Source organism: Sciurus vulgaris (genome assembly GCF_902686455.1).
Source record: "Sciurus vulgaris genome assembly, chromosome: X".
Taxonomy (NCBI): Eukaryota; Metazoa; Chordata; class Mammalia; order Rodentia; family Sciuridae; genus Sciurus; species Sciurus vulgaris.
In genome coordinates this window covers 128,696,114-128,712,669 of record NC_136471.1, presented here as the reverse complement: position 1 = coordinate 128,712,669, position 16,556 = coordinate 128,696,114, and the positions used below count along the sequence as shown (strand labels likewise).

General features: G+C 38.0%; 1 protein-coding gene across 1 annotated transcript in view; it reads left to right on the top strand.

Moving 5' to 3' along the window:
- EGFL6 (EGF like domain multiple 6) overlaps positions 1 to 14,190 on the top strand; it is a 65,267-nt gene extending 51,077 nt beyond the window's left edge. The window contains exons 9-12 of the mRNA XM_079123186.1: positions 97 to 174; positions 5,551 to 5,652; positions 8,080 to 8,345; positions 13,638 to 14,190. Of these exons, the coding sequence (XP_078979312.1) occupies positions 97 to 174; positions 5,551 to 5,652; positions 8,080 to 8,345; positions 13,638 to 13,748 (557 nt within the window). The 3' untranslated portion in view covers positions 13,749 to 14,190. The remainder of the gene's footprint in view (positions 1 to 96; positions 175 to 5,550; positions 5,653 to 8,079; positions 8,346 to 13,637) is intronic.
- Positions 14,191 to 16,556: the final 2,366 nt, after the last annotated feature.

The window sequence follows — 16,556 nt, the reverse complement described above, 5'->3', positions numbered from 1 at the left end:
AATAAAACCTTCTTTGTTCAGTGATTTGATCCTTGCCTTCTGACCATGTGGGATTTGAGGTTTTCTTTCCTTCACTAACCAAGTGTCCTTTATCAGCTCCTAAGGTGAACGAAGCAGGTGATTTTGGTCTGGTTCTTATCCAAAAAGTGCCAAATTCCAAACTGGAGCAAAAAGGTAAATAATGCTTTTTCCCAAATATATGCTTTCTCACCATTGTCCCATGTCTTTTTCATTTATTCATAGAATGAGGTGATTGATTTGGAATCACTGCTTCATTCATAAACCCCTGAGTGAAAAATCATTAGATCATGATACACAGTACTGATATTAAAATAGTAGGTCCTTGCATGATTAGTACCAATAATTATAATATGGTATGGCTATTTTCTTCTCTCTTCCCTCCCATCTGACACTGGGAAGATAGAATTGAGGCAGACTATAAAAGTGAAGGTGGGAGAAAATTACTCCAACACCTGAGGGTGTACAACCTGAAAATTGCCATGTACTAAAATCTGGTCTAATGTTCCTGAATTCATTACCAATTGCCACAATAATGCTGTGTAACAAACCACCACAAACTCTCAATGATTTATGGCAGTAAATGTTGATTTTTGCTTATGAACCTGAATCATCTGGGCAGTGTACCAACCTAAGCTGGGTTGTATGGGCTCAACCACACACTTGGAGTCAGTTGTGGACCTGCTTTCTGACTTTGATGATCTTAGCTGGGCTCTCTCATATGTCTGGGGCCTCATCTGGGACAACTGAACTTGCTTAGCTCTGTTCCATGTGGCCTTTCATCCCTCAACCATCTCATCCAAGGTTGTTCTCATAAGACAGTGGCAGAGTTCCAAGAAACAGACCAGAGGCAAACAGGTCTTTTGAGGTCTAGGCCCAGAACTGGCACAGTATCACTTCTATCATTTTCTACTGGCCAAGGCAAGTCACAAGGCCAGCCTAGACTTAAAGGTTGGGAAAGGAGCTACAAAGTTATACAGGTTGAGTATCTCTTGTTTGAAATGCTTAGAACCAGAAGTCTTTCCAATTTCAGATTTTTGGAATATTTGCATATACATAAATGAGACATCATGGGGATAGAACTCAAATCTAAACACAAAATTCATTTGTTTCATATATACCATATACACATAGCCTGGAGGTTATTTTATATAATATTTTTAACAATTCTGTGCATACAAATTTTATGCTGTGGAATTTTCCACTTATGTATTCATGTCAGTACTCAAAAAGTTTCAGATTTTTTGGAGCATTTTGGATTTCAGATTAGGGATGCTCAGCCTGTGTTACAGAGTGTAGATATAGGGAGAGATAAGAATTGGTACCATTTTTATGATCAGTTTACCAAAGCTTTATAACCTGAATTTCTTGGGCATGATGCCTAGTTCTTCAGTTTGTTTAGAACTAGTATATGTGGCTATAACTGAGACCTCTATGCAGATTTCCCTTGGTGTTAAGTATGAATGCCTTTGTCCTCTCTTTTCAAATTTTCTTTCACTTACTACTGTAGATGATAGTGCTGACCTTGTGCTAATTAGATTCCCTTTTGTGTTTGCCCTGCAAGTATATTCTTTAGTTCTATCTTTTTGGTTTATGGAATGGTCTCCACCATGAAGAAAGTGCCTCTCTGGTTCCATCCTTCAAATTTGATCTGAAAATCTACTAAAAACTTTTCAAAGGCTAGTAACCCGTGACCCAGCTCCTACATATATCTTGTTTTCCCCCTTTAAAAAAAATTCTCTGCATTAGACATCCTATTGCCCATTTTCCTGATTAGGAAAAAGGAGTTTCATAGCACAGCCCTGCCAGTGCTCACAGTTTCTACCCCAGCTCTGCTTCACACTTGCTAAGTGCCCATAGGAATTATTTGAGTCCTCATTGGATCCCCAAACTGACCAGGTTTCTTATTTTACTTTTTCTTTCATGATCCTTAATGAAACACAGAAAGTTGAAATTTTTGTTCAGGGGTATATGACAGTCTTTGAATAAAGCATCTAGGAGAACTCAGTCCCAATCAAAAGATTCAGGCACACATCCCAACTATTCCACTTGATATTTGCCTTAGACTTGTCATTTAGACTTGCTTTCCTCATTGATTTCATACATGAAAATGGAATGAGAACAATACTCCTCTCTTAGGTGCTATCTAAGGCTGGGTTCCCTCAAAAGAGATACTGAGACAAGAATTTGTGTGCAAGTGGTTTATGGGGGAGGCATCCCAAGAAGCAGTGAATGCAGCATGAGGAAATTAGACAAGGGATAGAAGGAGCCAATAAATGGTGTGTTACCAGGCAAGTTTCCACCATGAGGAACTGGAGCTCAATCTAATTAGAGAAATCTGGGAAATAGTATGAAATAAAGGCTTAGAATTATTCTAGAGGAGGGATAAGGGAGCTGGGGTATACAGGCACCGACTCCCATCTGACATTAATTAAAGGCTGCTCCAAGAGGGTGCTAATTCCCTGGCTCTCCTACACTGCCATGAAAGTAGGGGAGGGCACCACTGTGGTGACTGGACCTCCATGCCTCTCAGCCCTTCTGCAGAACTGAATAGCTCCTGGACTCGTCTGACTTCAGTCTGCATTCATTTCCAGCACCTATTGGTTCTACCCAAAGGCAAGGACACAGAACTATTTATCCATGGACTGGGGAGATAGCTTAGTTGGTAGAGTGCTTGCCTTGCAAGTACAAGGTCCTGAGTTCAATCCCCAGCACCGCAAAAAAAAAAAAAAAAAAAAAAAAAAGAACTATTTATCCATGAATTTCTGTCCATCACTGATTGAGAGCTCTCCCTAGGGAAGGAACTCACCAGCATTCTAACATCCCGGCTTGGCCCAAGCATGCTTCTACCAGAGAACACCTTCATAGAGAGTTGTGGGTATATGCAGTAGAAATCCTTATGCCTGCAAGGGAACATAAGTACTGACAGATGTTGATGCAGCACCAACAGCACCTGCTTTGAGGTTGATGTGAATTAAATCAGAGAATATATTTGAAAACACTTTGCAAACCATGAAATGCTAAACTAATGAAGTAGTATGAGAACAAAGACTTGAATTATACCTCTTTATGGAATGGATTTCTATACGCTGGTCCCTAATCTCAGTTTGCATGCCCCATTTCCCACATGTTGAAGAAGAATGGGGAGTTGGGGACAAATGTGTCACCATATAAACCAACTGAAAAACGGATGCCCCATTATTTGTGGGAATGGTAACATCAATTTCTCAAACTAGTAATAGCACTCATTAAAGAGTATTGAGGAAGAAGCAAGTATTACTTGGTATTTTTTTATTTTAAAATTGGGATGAGAAATAAACTGTCTTTGATGACAGGGGAAAATAGTGGGTTAAGAAGAAAGGAAAGTGAGAAAATGGGCAGTGTACTTGTACTAAGTTAGGATATATGCAGAATAGATTTCAGTCTGCTTTGGGATTCAAGTCTAATTCTAGCACTCATTGTCTGCAGAACTTGGACAAATCACTTATGATCCTCAGTTTTACTTGCCTAAAAATGGATCTGATGATAGACTTTTGACAATCAAATCAAATGGTATACTGTTTGTGAAAATATTTGGTAGATTGAAAGTCAAGAATCAACAGCTTTTGAACTTATTTCCTTTCTTTTCCATTCCTTTATTCCTTAGCACATACAGCTAAAGCCCCCAAATCAGAGCCAAAAGCTAGGCTTAGCTTTCAATCAGAAGTATCTCAGTCTTCTCCCTGTTTCACAATGGTATTTTTTGTTTTCTACATTAGGAGTCAGCAAACTTTTCTCTGGAAAGGGCCAGATTGTAAATAGCTCAGGCTTTATGAGCCATATGGTCTGTGCAGCAACTACTCAACTCTGTCCTTGTAGCTCAACAGCAGCTATAGATGATATGTAAATGAATGGGTAAGGTGTGCTTCAATAAAACTTTACCGAAATAGGCAGTAGGCCAGGATATTAGTTTGCTGACCTCTGACCTACATTAAAGTAACCAGAGGCACTAGTTCAAAACCTATACTAGCTGACTCCACTATTAGATTTCTCTGACACTTCTAAACATGACAGTAATTCTATCATAAAAACCCAGAAACAATTTAGAAACCAGCAGTGTGTCAGCTTATTTGATCTACCATACCACTGGCAAATATCTAACTGGAATGTTGGAATCATGAAGTAAAGAAATGATGGTTTTGTCACTTAATGTCTCATTTGTACCTGTGGGATTTTTAAGTGATGGAAGTGACTGAGTGACAACATGAAGAGGACAATGCCATTTAAAGAAGGATTTATTACTTTCCGTTCCCAAGAGAAGGGGCATACCATGCCACACAGGGCCACAGAGAAACAGCAGATTAGGGTCAGGGGGATGAAGCAGGAGCAAGGGGAAAGCCTAAGCCATGGCCCTATTGTGGTTTCTGTGGAAAGAAAGGCAGGACAAAGCAGGCAAAACTGCTTAGGATTGGCTAGTGTGAATAATTGTAGAGTGCTTTGGGGTACAGGGGCTGTCCCTGTCTGTTGTCTGGCCCTGAAATGATTTAAGACAGGGGAAATATTGGTTTGTTATGTGTGTTAGTCATCTTTCTATTGCTATGACAAAATACCTGAGATAATCAACTTATAAGGGGGAAAATTAATTTTGATTCACAGCTTCAGAAGTCTTGATCCATACTCACTTGGCCCCATTGTTTTGATAAGGCAGAACATCATGGCAGGGAGCACATGGTGGAACAAACCATTTACCTCATGGCAGCCAGGAAGCAGAAAGAAAGAGACAGAAAGGGCCTAGAATCCTAATATCCTGTTCAAGGGCATAACCCCACTGACCTCATTTCTTTCCACTGGGCTCCACCCCCTAAAAGTTGCACTACCTCCCAATACCACCACAGCCTGGAGATCAAACCTTCAGTACATAGGGGACATTTCAGATCCAAACCATAATAGTGTATGAGAATTAGATAAAGTGGGTGGTTGGCTTGCATATGAAAAACATGCTCCCAAATAAAGTGTTTACTATCTTGGAATTAGCTAACTCTGAAGGGGGAAGTTGCTCCCTAGGTTTTCAAGATCCCCCAAGATGAGAAAACATCATAAAATATAGCAAATAAAAAACATGATTTATATACTTGCTACTAAAAGAATGTTAGTAAGTCATGCACTACATGAAACTATTCCACAAATCATCGGAAAAGTTCTAGCAAGCTTTTCACTTGTTTATTTCTGTAGAAGAGAATTTATTTTCTGGCCTGAATTTTATGAACAATTGGTTATATTCCCTGCATTGCTTTGCTCATGGGATTCTTACCCATTAATTATTTTTAATAGGTTTTTTAGTTTTGTAATTGTTTCTTAAGATCACAGCAGAATTTGTAAAGAATGACATCACAGACTTAACTCAAAACAGGGTGTCTGGTTAGATATCATCCCTAAGGGCATTTTAAGTTGCCATGATCTATACTCTATGCAACTGAAAATAGAGCTTTCAAAGCTCTAAATATTAGCTATCTTTCTAATGTTATTAATGTTTGTGAAATGTGCTTTTTGCAGATTTAAATGTCTCAGCTGACTGCAGCTTTGATCATGGGGTCTGTGACTGGAAACAAGATAGAGAAGATGATTTTGACTGGAATCCTGCTGATCGAGATAATGGTATTTAGATTTGATTCTTTCATGTTCTGCAATAGGGCAAAAGTAAAGAAGCCTCTCCAATGATGGAGGGTTAGTATTCCTGTCACTCCTTAGGTCAGAGTTTTGTCACCTTTGGAAACCTTTAGACCTTCTGAGTTCTCTTCTGATGGATGATTAACTTGAACCAGTATGTATTCTCTCTAATCCCTCCTCTACTCACCTGCTTTCACAAAGGGTGCTCCGGAAATTTTCTTTTATATTTACCCTCCTGCTTCTGAGAGAGAAAATGATGGGATTCATGTAAAGTTTAAGGGTATTGGGGAAAAGGCAGAAAGATGTTGCTCCTTTCTCCATTTTCCAACCATGATGCTCTGTAGTTCTGTTTTATGTTTTTTGGGGAAATTCATCTCAAAAGGAAATATGACCTCTGTCTAAACCTGGAGTTTTATTAGAGCAGCTGCTCAAAGCATCAAAACCCTGATGAGTATCAAATTAACAATCTGAACTCCTGGAATGAGCTTTCCATTCTGTTGTTTGAGGATTTCTTTCTGACCACTTGCCCTTGAATTTTGCTCAACCTCATCTCCAAGCTGTGGATTTCCTGCCCCTTCCACTGCCTACTCCAACACTATTGATAAGCCCTAGCTTTCCCATTGAACAACTGTCTCCTGAAGCCTGTCTATATAACTAGGGACAACCATTACACCTCATGGACTCCAGTTCCTTCCCAGTCAAATTATTTATTTGGGGATGTACAGGCTCAGGCTTCAGTTAAAAGATCCTTGTAGATCCTACCTTGGGTCAAATTCCTCCCTGAGATCTTTCATTTCAAGCCCTCACATACAGTCAGAAAACTTGGATATCCACTGATAAGAATTTTTTTTAATTTTTAAAAAAATTTTAGATGTCAGTAGACCTTTATTTTATTCATTTATTTATATGTGGTGCTGAGAATTGAACCCAGAGCCTCACACATACTAGGCACGTGCTCTACCACTGAGCCATAACCCCAGCCCAAGAATTTTTTTAGAACAGTTGTGCAAGTGGAACTATCACTAAAGATTCAGGGTAGGCACAGGACCAGACCAACAACAATACATATTTGGAGAAACTATGTTGTTGGTAACTAACTTGAATTTCTCCTTTATTCCATCATGTCATCTATATATTTCTACCAGAGTTATCTCACTTTGGGAGCCCATCCATTATTTCAGGATCTTGACAGCTCAGGCAGCAATGTCTTATGTGAGTTTTCCATCAACAGGAAGTCTCCTATTTACAAATACCCAATTTACAAATGACCCCAGGGTTCTCAGCTTCTGCATCACTAGGCAGGCTTGTCTTTCCCTACAGAGCTAAATATAGAAAAGAAACATGGGCTGAACCCATATTATTGGATGGACAGACACTCAAGGACAGTTCAAAGTAAGCTTTAGCTGGGATAGAAGAGGAAGCCTGCCACAATGGAACATAGAAGAGAGGGTGTAACTGATAAAGTTACTAGATGAAGTCTAGGATGCCTAAACTTCAGATAGGCAATGAATACTTTTTAGTATGTCTTTGATATATGGTTTATTTGAAATTCAAACTTAACCGAGCATCCTGTGTTTTTGTTTGCTGAATCTGGCAACCCTACTAGCCAACAAAGAGGACCTGACATGACAGTCTCTGGATTCAATGAAAACTAAGACATGCCTGGGTCCTTAAAATGTTTCCAAGAATTCCACTAACAGAAGATTCTATCCCTTCTCCAGTGCCTTCCTCCTTCTCATCACATTTCTTTAGACCCCCACACTGCAAGAGTTTTTGCCCAAATCCATCAGAGACACAACAGAAAATTGGAGATGAACAAGTCAACTACCACAGCTTAAAAGATAGTTAGAATATTTGAAGGCATAGAAAGAGATGGACCCCTGTCATCCTAAATCAGAGCTCAGAGTGATATGTTACACATGGTAGTTGAGCTTCATGAAACCATCAGGACAAAGTCAGATATGTTGTGAATTAAACACCACTCTATGGACCTACCTAAGGATTTGGCCATCATACACGTCATTGATTTGATGGGGAAATGCATTCCAAGATTCAAACAGCCAAGGTGGAAATGAAGTTCGGAAGCACAAGTTCTCTATTAGCTACAAATTGCCTGCAGTTCTAAAGGACCATTTAATTAGAATCTTTTTCCATATCTGCTACTATCAAGTTTTGTGACTGTAGACAAATCTCTCAGTTGCTCTGACCCTCAATTTTCTTCATGGTATAGCAAAGGATATCGATTGTGTAATCTCTAAAATCTATTTTAGCATGAAAAATTTGTTCCTATTTTTGAAAAGGATATCAGCCTTCCCTATAGCATACTTTTATTCATTTTCATAGCTAATTATCATAGCCAAATCCTTTACAATGGCCTCATTAACTGTGCCTTTTTTCCCTCTTCTTCTCTTAAAGCCGTTGGCTATTATATGGCAGTTCCAGCATTGGTAGGTCACAGGAAGGACATTGGTCGGTTGAAACTTCTCCTCCCAGACCTGCAGCCCCAAAACAACTTCTGCTTGCTCTTTGATTATCGACTGGCTGGAGACAAAGTAGGGAAACTTCGAGTGTTCGTGAAAAATAGTAACAATGCCCTGGCATGGGAAGAGACCAAGAGTGAGGATGAAAGGTGGAAGACAGGAAAAATTCAGTTGTATCGAGGGATTGATACTACCAAAAGTGTAAGTGGAAAAAATGATCAAGCTGGATATTTACAATCTTTCTCAATGATTCAATAAATGAAATGCTTATTAAAGTACTGAGGCACTGGGGATACAAAGATGAATAAGAATTTCCCCTCCATTTGGAAAGCTTACATTCTGGAACCAAACAAACAAGGCAATTAATCAGCACACCTAATGAGGATGTTTGTGAATGATATCACATTCTGTGACAATGAACTGTTAGTGTCAGATTCCTCTTGCCTGCTTCTTCCCCATCTAGGCTATGCATTCCTTAATGTATCAGAGTTGTCCTTCTCATCCATTCTATGTGCAGAACTTAGCACGGTAGATAGAAGCCAGAAAATGACTTGTTAAATGTTGTGTTAATTGAATTGAGAGAGTGGCTATTGTCAGGGGTCCCCAAGACTGCCCTCAGTTTCAATGATTCCTTAAAAGTTCTCATGGAACTCATAAAAGGTGTTCTAGTGACAATTACAGCTTACATATATTAAAATAAGCAAAGGGAAAGAGCATATAGTACAGAATCCAGGAGGGCCCAGGCACAATCTTGTAGTTTTCCTCTCCCAGTAGAGTCATATAAGAAGCTCTTAATTCTCCTGGTAATCATGTGTGACAATACTCCCAAAGTATTGCCTACCAGAAAAGTTCACCCAAGTTTTGGTGTCCAAGTTTTTTTATGTGTTGGTCTGCCCATGTGACCACAGCATAGCTGACCTTAGTTATCTAGTCTCTAGTCTCACTTGCTACCATGTAACCCAAGGCCCCCACCATAAATCACATTGTTAGTATAAACCATCTGACTTGGCCCAAGATCCCAGGTAAACAAAGGTACTCTTAATCAGGTAGGATAAGCCAGGTACAGTAGCACACACCTGTAATCCTATCAACTTGGTGGGCTGAGGTGGGAGAATTTCAAGTTCAAAGCCAGCATCAACAACTTAGCAAGGCCCTAAGCAACTCAGCAAAACCCTATCTCAAAACAAAAATTTAAAAAATGACTGGCAGTGTAGTTCAGTGGTAAAGTGCCCCTAGATTCAGTCTCCAGTACCAAAAAAAGAAAACTTAATCCAATAGGATATTCCAAGGTCTTAGAAATTATCTCCCAGGAACCAGCTATGGGCCAAATTTTCTTAAGGATGTGCAGCATCTGGACCATCCTGACCTGCTGAGTTGATTCTTCACTATGTAGTGGATTTAATAAAGGAAAAGGAAACAGAGTTTTAAGAGGAAGTTGGTTAATGGAATGAAACAGAAAAAACAAATAGGATAAAAATGATGAAGACTTTATTGAGTCAGATCATCAAGGGGTGGCTAGTAGCCTTTGCAGGAGTTGTTTTGTTAGAGGGAAGTATCAAAGAGAAATAAGGAGGGAATGGAACAGACCCTGGAGGGAGCTATGTGGGCCCTGGGGAAAAGTTTGGTCAGTGTGAAAAGGACAAAGATAAGATAGAGTACCAACTAGAAGGTACATAAAGAGTTGATCAAAAGAAGAACAATTAGTAGATCCATACATTGAAATTTAATTAATACTTTGTTTGTGAAAGATTATTAATGTAAGTAAAGTCATATTTCTTAGCAATGTGCATCAGACCACAGAGCCTATCTCTAGTGTCAAACATTAAATTTAACATCTTTTCATTTACTTGTCACATTTTAATTAAAACAGAATATCTTATTTTAAAATGCCTCATAAGATGTGACTGTAATGAAAGTGTATGTTGGTCCCTAGTTAATGAATTCCCTAATCACTCTTCCCCTCTGAAGGAAAAGCAGCCAGTACTTGTTCGTAACTGACACACACAATAATACAAGTTTATTCTCATCACAGTACATTTGAATCAATACAAATCCAATCCATATGTTTATATCATTGTGTTTGTAGCATGTTTCGGGGACTGTGGCACTGAGCCATGTTATATGGGGATGACATACCCTGTTGGAGAGTTGAAATATGCCTCTCCACAATATTCATAATGACCTCCTTGTTGACTGAATTCATGTGCTGGGGATTATTTGTTATATACCATGGTAACTTGAGGTAGATTCACCATCAAAACAGTGTTTTTTAATGCACAACATTGAAAACTTGCTTCCAAAGAACCTGGCCAGCTATCACACTATAACACAACAGTGCTCGTTTGAAAGGAATGCTCACACATTAGCACCTATGTCCTGAATTTTTCATTCAGTTCCATGGGAAACCTTAGTGGGGGATACTGAAGTTGGAGAAGCTAAAGAATCCTGTCTAAAGCATGTAATTCCAATGCATTAGCATTGCCATATTGGCTATGGATATTTGTAACATATGGTGACTTTTATTCCATAATCTTGAGCATACAAGATAAGTTGCATTGCTTCCTTAAATAAAATTTTATCTGAATCCAAAGCCCAATCTTGTTAGGCTAGCAAGAAGTTCCATCTCAGGTATTTGTTCACAAGGGAGTCCCTTCCTTAGGGTGGGCTGAGCTTCCTGAAGGCTGAAAGTGCCCCAGACATCTTGATTTCATTGTGGAAGCCATGGGTACCTACATTTTCTGCATCCATGTGACCCCTTGAACCATTCATTGCTTCAACTTCTGTTCCAGGCTGATACACAGAACCCTTTACTGAGGTCAGAGTCTTGTCACTATGAACACTAGGAACATCAAGCATCCATCTTTCACTCCGAGCTCTGCTAGGGAAAAGCAATGGTGTGCCTTCCTAGTTCTGGAGAATCTTTACTTCTCCCCTTCACTGCTTCTCCTTTTAGCCCTCCACCTTCTACTAATATAAACTTCTCAAGGAGATTAAGCTTAGCTGGGCATCATGGCACACAGCTTGGGAGACTGAGGCAGGAGAATTGTAAGTTCCAGGCCAGCCTCAGCAACTTAGTGAGACCTAAATTGTCTCAAAATTTTAAAATCTGGTGTTGTATGAGGCCCTGGGTTCAATTTCCCAGACTGATAAAAAAGAGGAAATAGAAGGGTAAACTTGTGGAAAACAAACATCAGGAAGAGAACATTAAAAGCCTGCCTAAGTGTTTTTGGACCAGGGTAGGCAAAAATACAGTGAAAAGCAAACACAAATTACTATGCCAATAATTATTCTGACATTTCTAGTTATCCAGGGGATATCAGTCAGGGGTTTCACGATGGAAAAAACTCCATATCCCAAGATGCAGATATACTCACCCTCATTATCCTGCCCACTGCCGCTGCTGTGAGCCATCTGCTTTTTGGCCCACCTTTACCTTTTTAAATTTATCCAAAGCGATGCTAGGTGCAGTGGCGCACGCCTGTAATCCAAGTGGCTTGGGAGGTTGAGGCAGGCCGATCATGAGTTCAAAGGCAGCCTCAGCAAAAGCGAGGCATTAAGCAATTCAGTGAGACCTTGTCTCTAAATAAAATACAAAATAGGGCTGGGGGTGTGGCTCAGTGGTTCAATGCCCCTGAGTTCAACCGCAGGTACCAAAAATAAATAAATAATTAAATAAATTTACCCAAAGGGAATATCTTCCTAAAAGAAGTTCCCTCCTGAGATGAAAATAGAAGAAGAAAAAATTTCAAAACCCAGTGTACTTTCTCTGGATGCTTAGTAATAGCTTGTTTCCAACAGTTCTTAAGAAAATGTACCCAGCTTGAAAGCAAAAGCAAGCAGTCTGAGAAGTGGCAGTCATAGGCTCTTATCACTCCCATTTGTCCCCCTGAGGTCTCCTCTTTTCTCTTTGGAGAGCCTGGGAAAGCTGGATACAGTGATGGCAATAAGCTTAAAGTTGCTTCATCTCTGTCACATTGAAAACCATTTCATGATTATTTACAAAGCAAAAAAGAAGATGCTGTTGGTAAGGTGACTATTTGCATAATGGCATTCTCCTGAGCATGATGCTTAAAGGATCATTTTTTGAAATGCCAGTTTTCTGTAAATCTGAATTTAATTTTAGATGTTTAGAAAAGACAAAGGGAATTACTTTATTGAAAAAAGTAAAGATTGATTAATCACATCACAATAACATGAGCGTTTTCATATTTTGCATTTTCCTTCCCACATGAATACATATTTTAATTTAGTCATACCCACTCTGGACAAATTTAGTCTGTTGTTGCATTCCATAATATATGTGTGTGTCATTTTAAAGAAGAATAACATGTTCCAAATTAAATGTTCTTTTCTCTCTAAAGCTTTTGATGCAGGGTAACCCTAATCATCTTTGAATCAGAATCATCTTTCTGTCCTCTAAATCTGCATAATTCTGATACTGAGAAGTATCCCACTAAGCCTATTCCCTTCTTTCTGGGAGACATATGGGAAGTGAGGGAGATATATTCCTCTTTAGAATTATAATGAATAGGTTCTCCATAAATTAGAGCTAGCATTATTTTCATAATTATTGAGTTTTTAATAATTTCTGGTTATAAAAATCAATGCAAACTATTTTAAAAGCATTACAATATTAAAGAAACTTATAAATATTCATTCAGCAAATATTTATTCTAATCATGTTTATTTTAAAAATGTGTTTACATGAGTGGGTGAATATAAAACAGTCACTGTGTGTCCTTAATTTTGTTAAATGAGTTCCCTGTTATTTTGCATTCAATATAAAGATAATTTTTTTAGTATTCATCCTCTGTTCTCTATACATTGGAAATTTCTAAAATAAAGAGAAGTTTCTCTTGATTATTAATAAATTTCTTAAGTAAAAAATGATTGTACCATATTATGAAACATGTTTCAATACATTAGAAAAATGATATTTCAGACCATTTACAAGTGCATAAACAATTTCTTTCTTTTTTTTTTTTTTTTTTTTTTTTTTTTTTGAGGGGAGGTGGGGGTTACTGGAAATTGAGCCCAGGGTGCTTTACCACTGAGCCACTTCCCCAGCTCTTTAAAAATTTTTTTTATTTTGAGACAGGGTCTTACTAAGTTGCTTGGGGCCTTGCTAACTTGCTGAGGCTGGCCTTAAACTTGCAATTCTCCTGCCTCAGCCTCCCAAGTCACTGGGATTACAGACCTTTCAGCCAAATAGTTCTGTTATTAGATGCGTGGGAATATCAAGTTCCCTTTAAATGGATTTTTTATAAAGAAACTAATTCTTTTTATTTTCACTTATTTTCTTTAAATGGGAATTCTGAAATTTCCTCTTAAACCTTGCCCCTCTCAGCTTTAGAGTGCTTCCCAGCATCCTTTTTATATTTTACTATGTAATAGGAACACGAGTTTAGTCCTGGTTAATAACTGTTAAATAACTTGATTATATCATTGTTTTGAATATTTTGAAATAATGTTTTGTTCCTTCTCCATTATTAGATCATTTTTGAAGCAGAACGTGGCAAGGGCAAAACTGGCGAAATTGCTGTGGACAGCGTCTTGCTCGTTTCAGGCCTATGTCCAGATGGTCTTTTATCTGCAGGAGGTTGAATGTCACTATTGTCTTTTATGTCTTTATATTTGGCTTTTTATATCAGGTGTCTGGTTTTTGATACTACATTGTAGGACACGTCCCATTTTAGAAATACAAGCTGGAAAATTGTAATGAACCAACAAAATATTATTGTAAAATGCTTTTCTTGTATCCAATGTGCCAATGTTTGCTTTGAATATAGTACCAACTGTGTCGTCTTCATTTCTGAATTTTTCCACATTACATTATAAAATGTGGAAATGCCAGTTCATCTCTGACCTAGCATATCTGATTTTTCTATGTGAGTTAACGAACTTCTCTATACAACATTTCTGGAATCCCAATGACCACAAAGAACAGAGAAATGTTTGACTTCTATGATGCTTATGGGAACTATGATATTAAACACAAACTTTGCCAAAATGGCTCAGGCTGATCTTTCATAGTCAAGCTTGCATGTTTAAATTCTTTGTAATAGTGTCCAAATAATCAACTTGCGTCATGGTTTAAATTTTTCTAAGTAAGAAAATATGTCGTTGATTATGTTCACTTGTGTGTATGATTGCTTTTCTGAAAAATGTAGTTTTTATTCTTTTCTCTATGGAAATCCCTTTTGCTCTTTAAAATTCTTGAAATTATTTAGTATTATGGGAAAAGATAACTACTTCATTAGGCCCCATAACTATAATGCAAATTATTGAACTCAAGGCCTCAGAGAAGTACCTGAAATTAAATTATCAGGTAGTTGGACTGAAAAAAAATTACTGATGCTTTCTTTTCTATTTCCTTTCTTCCAAATTCAAAAATAGCTTTATGTGGTAATGGATCCTGGCTATCTTCCTTGTAGACACCATTACGCCATCCCCAACTTACAATGGTTCAAGTTTTTTCAGTTTTATGAAGGTATGAAAGCAATATACATTCTGTAGAAACTGTCCTTCAAATTTTTAATTTTTCTCAGGCTGTAGATAGACAGTAGGATACTTTTGTGATACTGGGCAGTGGCAATGAGCCACAGCTCCCAGTCAGCACCATTGATCACAAGAGAAAACAACCCAATCTCTATAGTATGCCATGTTGCCAGTGGCTTTTACATATTGTGCTTTGTGTTTTCATTTCCTATCATATCTACAAAATATGCATCTATGTCTGTACATGAGAGATTTGACTATTATAAATTAGAATTGGTGTTAGATGATTTTGCCCTACTATGGGTTAATGTAAGTGTTCTGAGCACATTTTAGGTAGGCTAGGCTAAGCTGTGGTGTTCAGTAGATGAAATATATTAAATGCATTTTCTACTTATGATTTTTTTAAACATATGATTTTTTTAGGAATGTAACTCCATGATAAGTGAAGAAGCAGTCATATACTGCCAAAGATTCTGAATCAGAAACAGGTCCAATTTGTTTCCCAAATAGAAGGATCCTAGATATGTGCCTGCTGCCATCTAAAGCAATGAAGGAGCAAGTGTCACAGGAATGAGGCAATGAAGAGGTAGATCCTACTGGATACTATTATACACAGTGGGCTTGTGTCAAAGCTGAGTAACCCTGAGTAAACTTGGGTTTAGGAAAATCCCAATCTTATGAAAGGGCTCATGAAAACTTGTTCAAACTTTGCACTTGTCTTGGCCAAGAACCAGGGACCAAATCTGCCCTCCAAAAAAAAGGTACTGTATTCTCCCAGGCTGTTCACTATACAAATATCCTTGAAAAGACAGCATGGAACAAAAGTGGTCACTGCCTTTGTACAGAAGATGGGCAAAAAATACAAGACATTCACAGAGATTCACCCCACCTCCATGAACACACCCAACATTAAACTCCTAGCTTTCTGGACTCTGTTAGATAAAAGGATGAGTTAGAAACACTGGATAGGAATGTTGGCTCCTTATTGATCCACAACATTACAAATAACATTCTCACCCTTGCCACAGGTCACCTTGTCTGAGTGAAAGCAGTTAGTACTTTCTGGAACTTATTTTTCTAGGACTGCTTCAATCAAACCCTAAGATAGCAGTTAGGCGATTTAACTCCTGCAAAATAAACAAACATGAAATAAAATTGTTCCACATTTTGAGGGAGAACTATTGGAGTTTTGGAACATGTTATGATTGATACTCTGCACCAACAGTGTGTTGTTTTTAAGCCAAAAGCTCTTGCTTTTCAGAATATTTAAAGTGTCTTAGAAACCTGACAAAGTAAATTGACTAATGACTATACAGCAGCCTTTTGAGTGAACTAAGTTCTTATGGAAGATGGAATGCTATCAGACTGACAGTCCAAAGTACTGAGTTTCTCTCCTAGAAAAAATGAAGGGTACCTGTAGTGGCTCAACACATTGCTATGTTAAAAACTGGCTTTTATTGTATGTTGGTGAATTAATCTCAGCCTAGTGGTTTTAAGTGAGATTTTTTTTAAAAAATGCCTGTGACCAATCTGAATCCCTCTAGGTCTTAGACTGGGCCAACATCTAAATGAATTCAACCATGTTTCTCTTTCACTCCATCAGACCATGATCACAAATGCCAAATACCTGTGTTCTTTCTCCATTCAAAGTATCCTGGTACTGTGTGCATGCAGCTTCATTCTGTCTGGTTAGGGAATGGTAAGGTATCATGGACTTTGGGTTTCTGTACATGTATATAAATAAGTATTCCTTTGTAATGTGGAGGATGGGACTACTTATTTATAACCATTTTGGAATTCTTGTGTTTTTAAACATCATATCAATGCTTCATAAAATTGTATTAATACGCACATGAAAAAATTCTGTAACAATTTATAAATAATTTATGTCCTGGGAAGAAATACAGTGTGGTG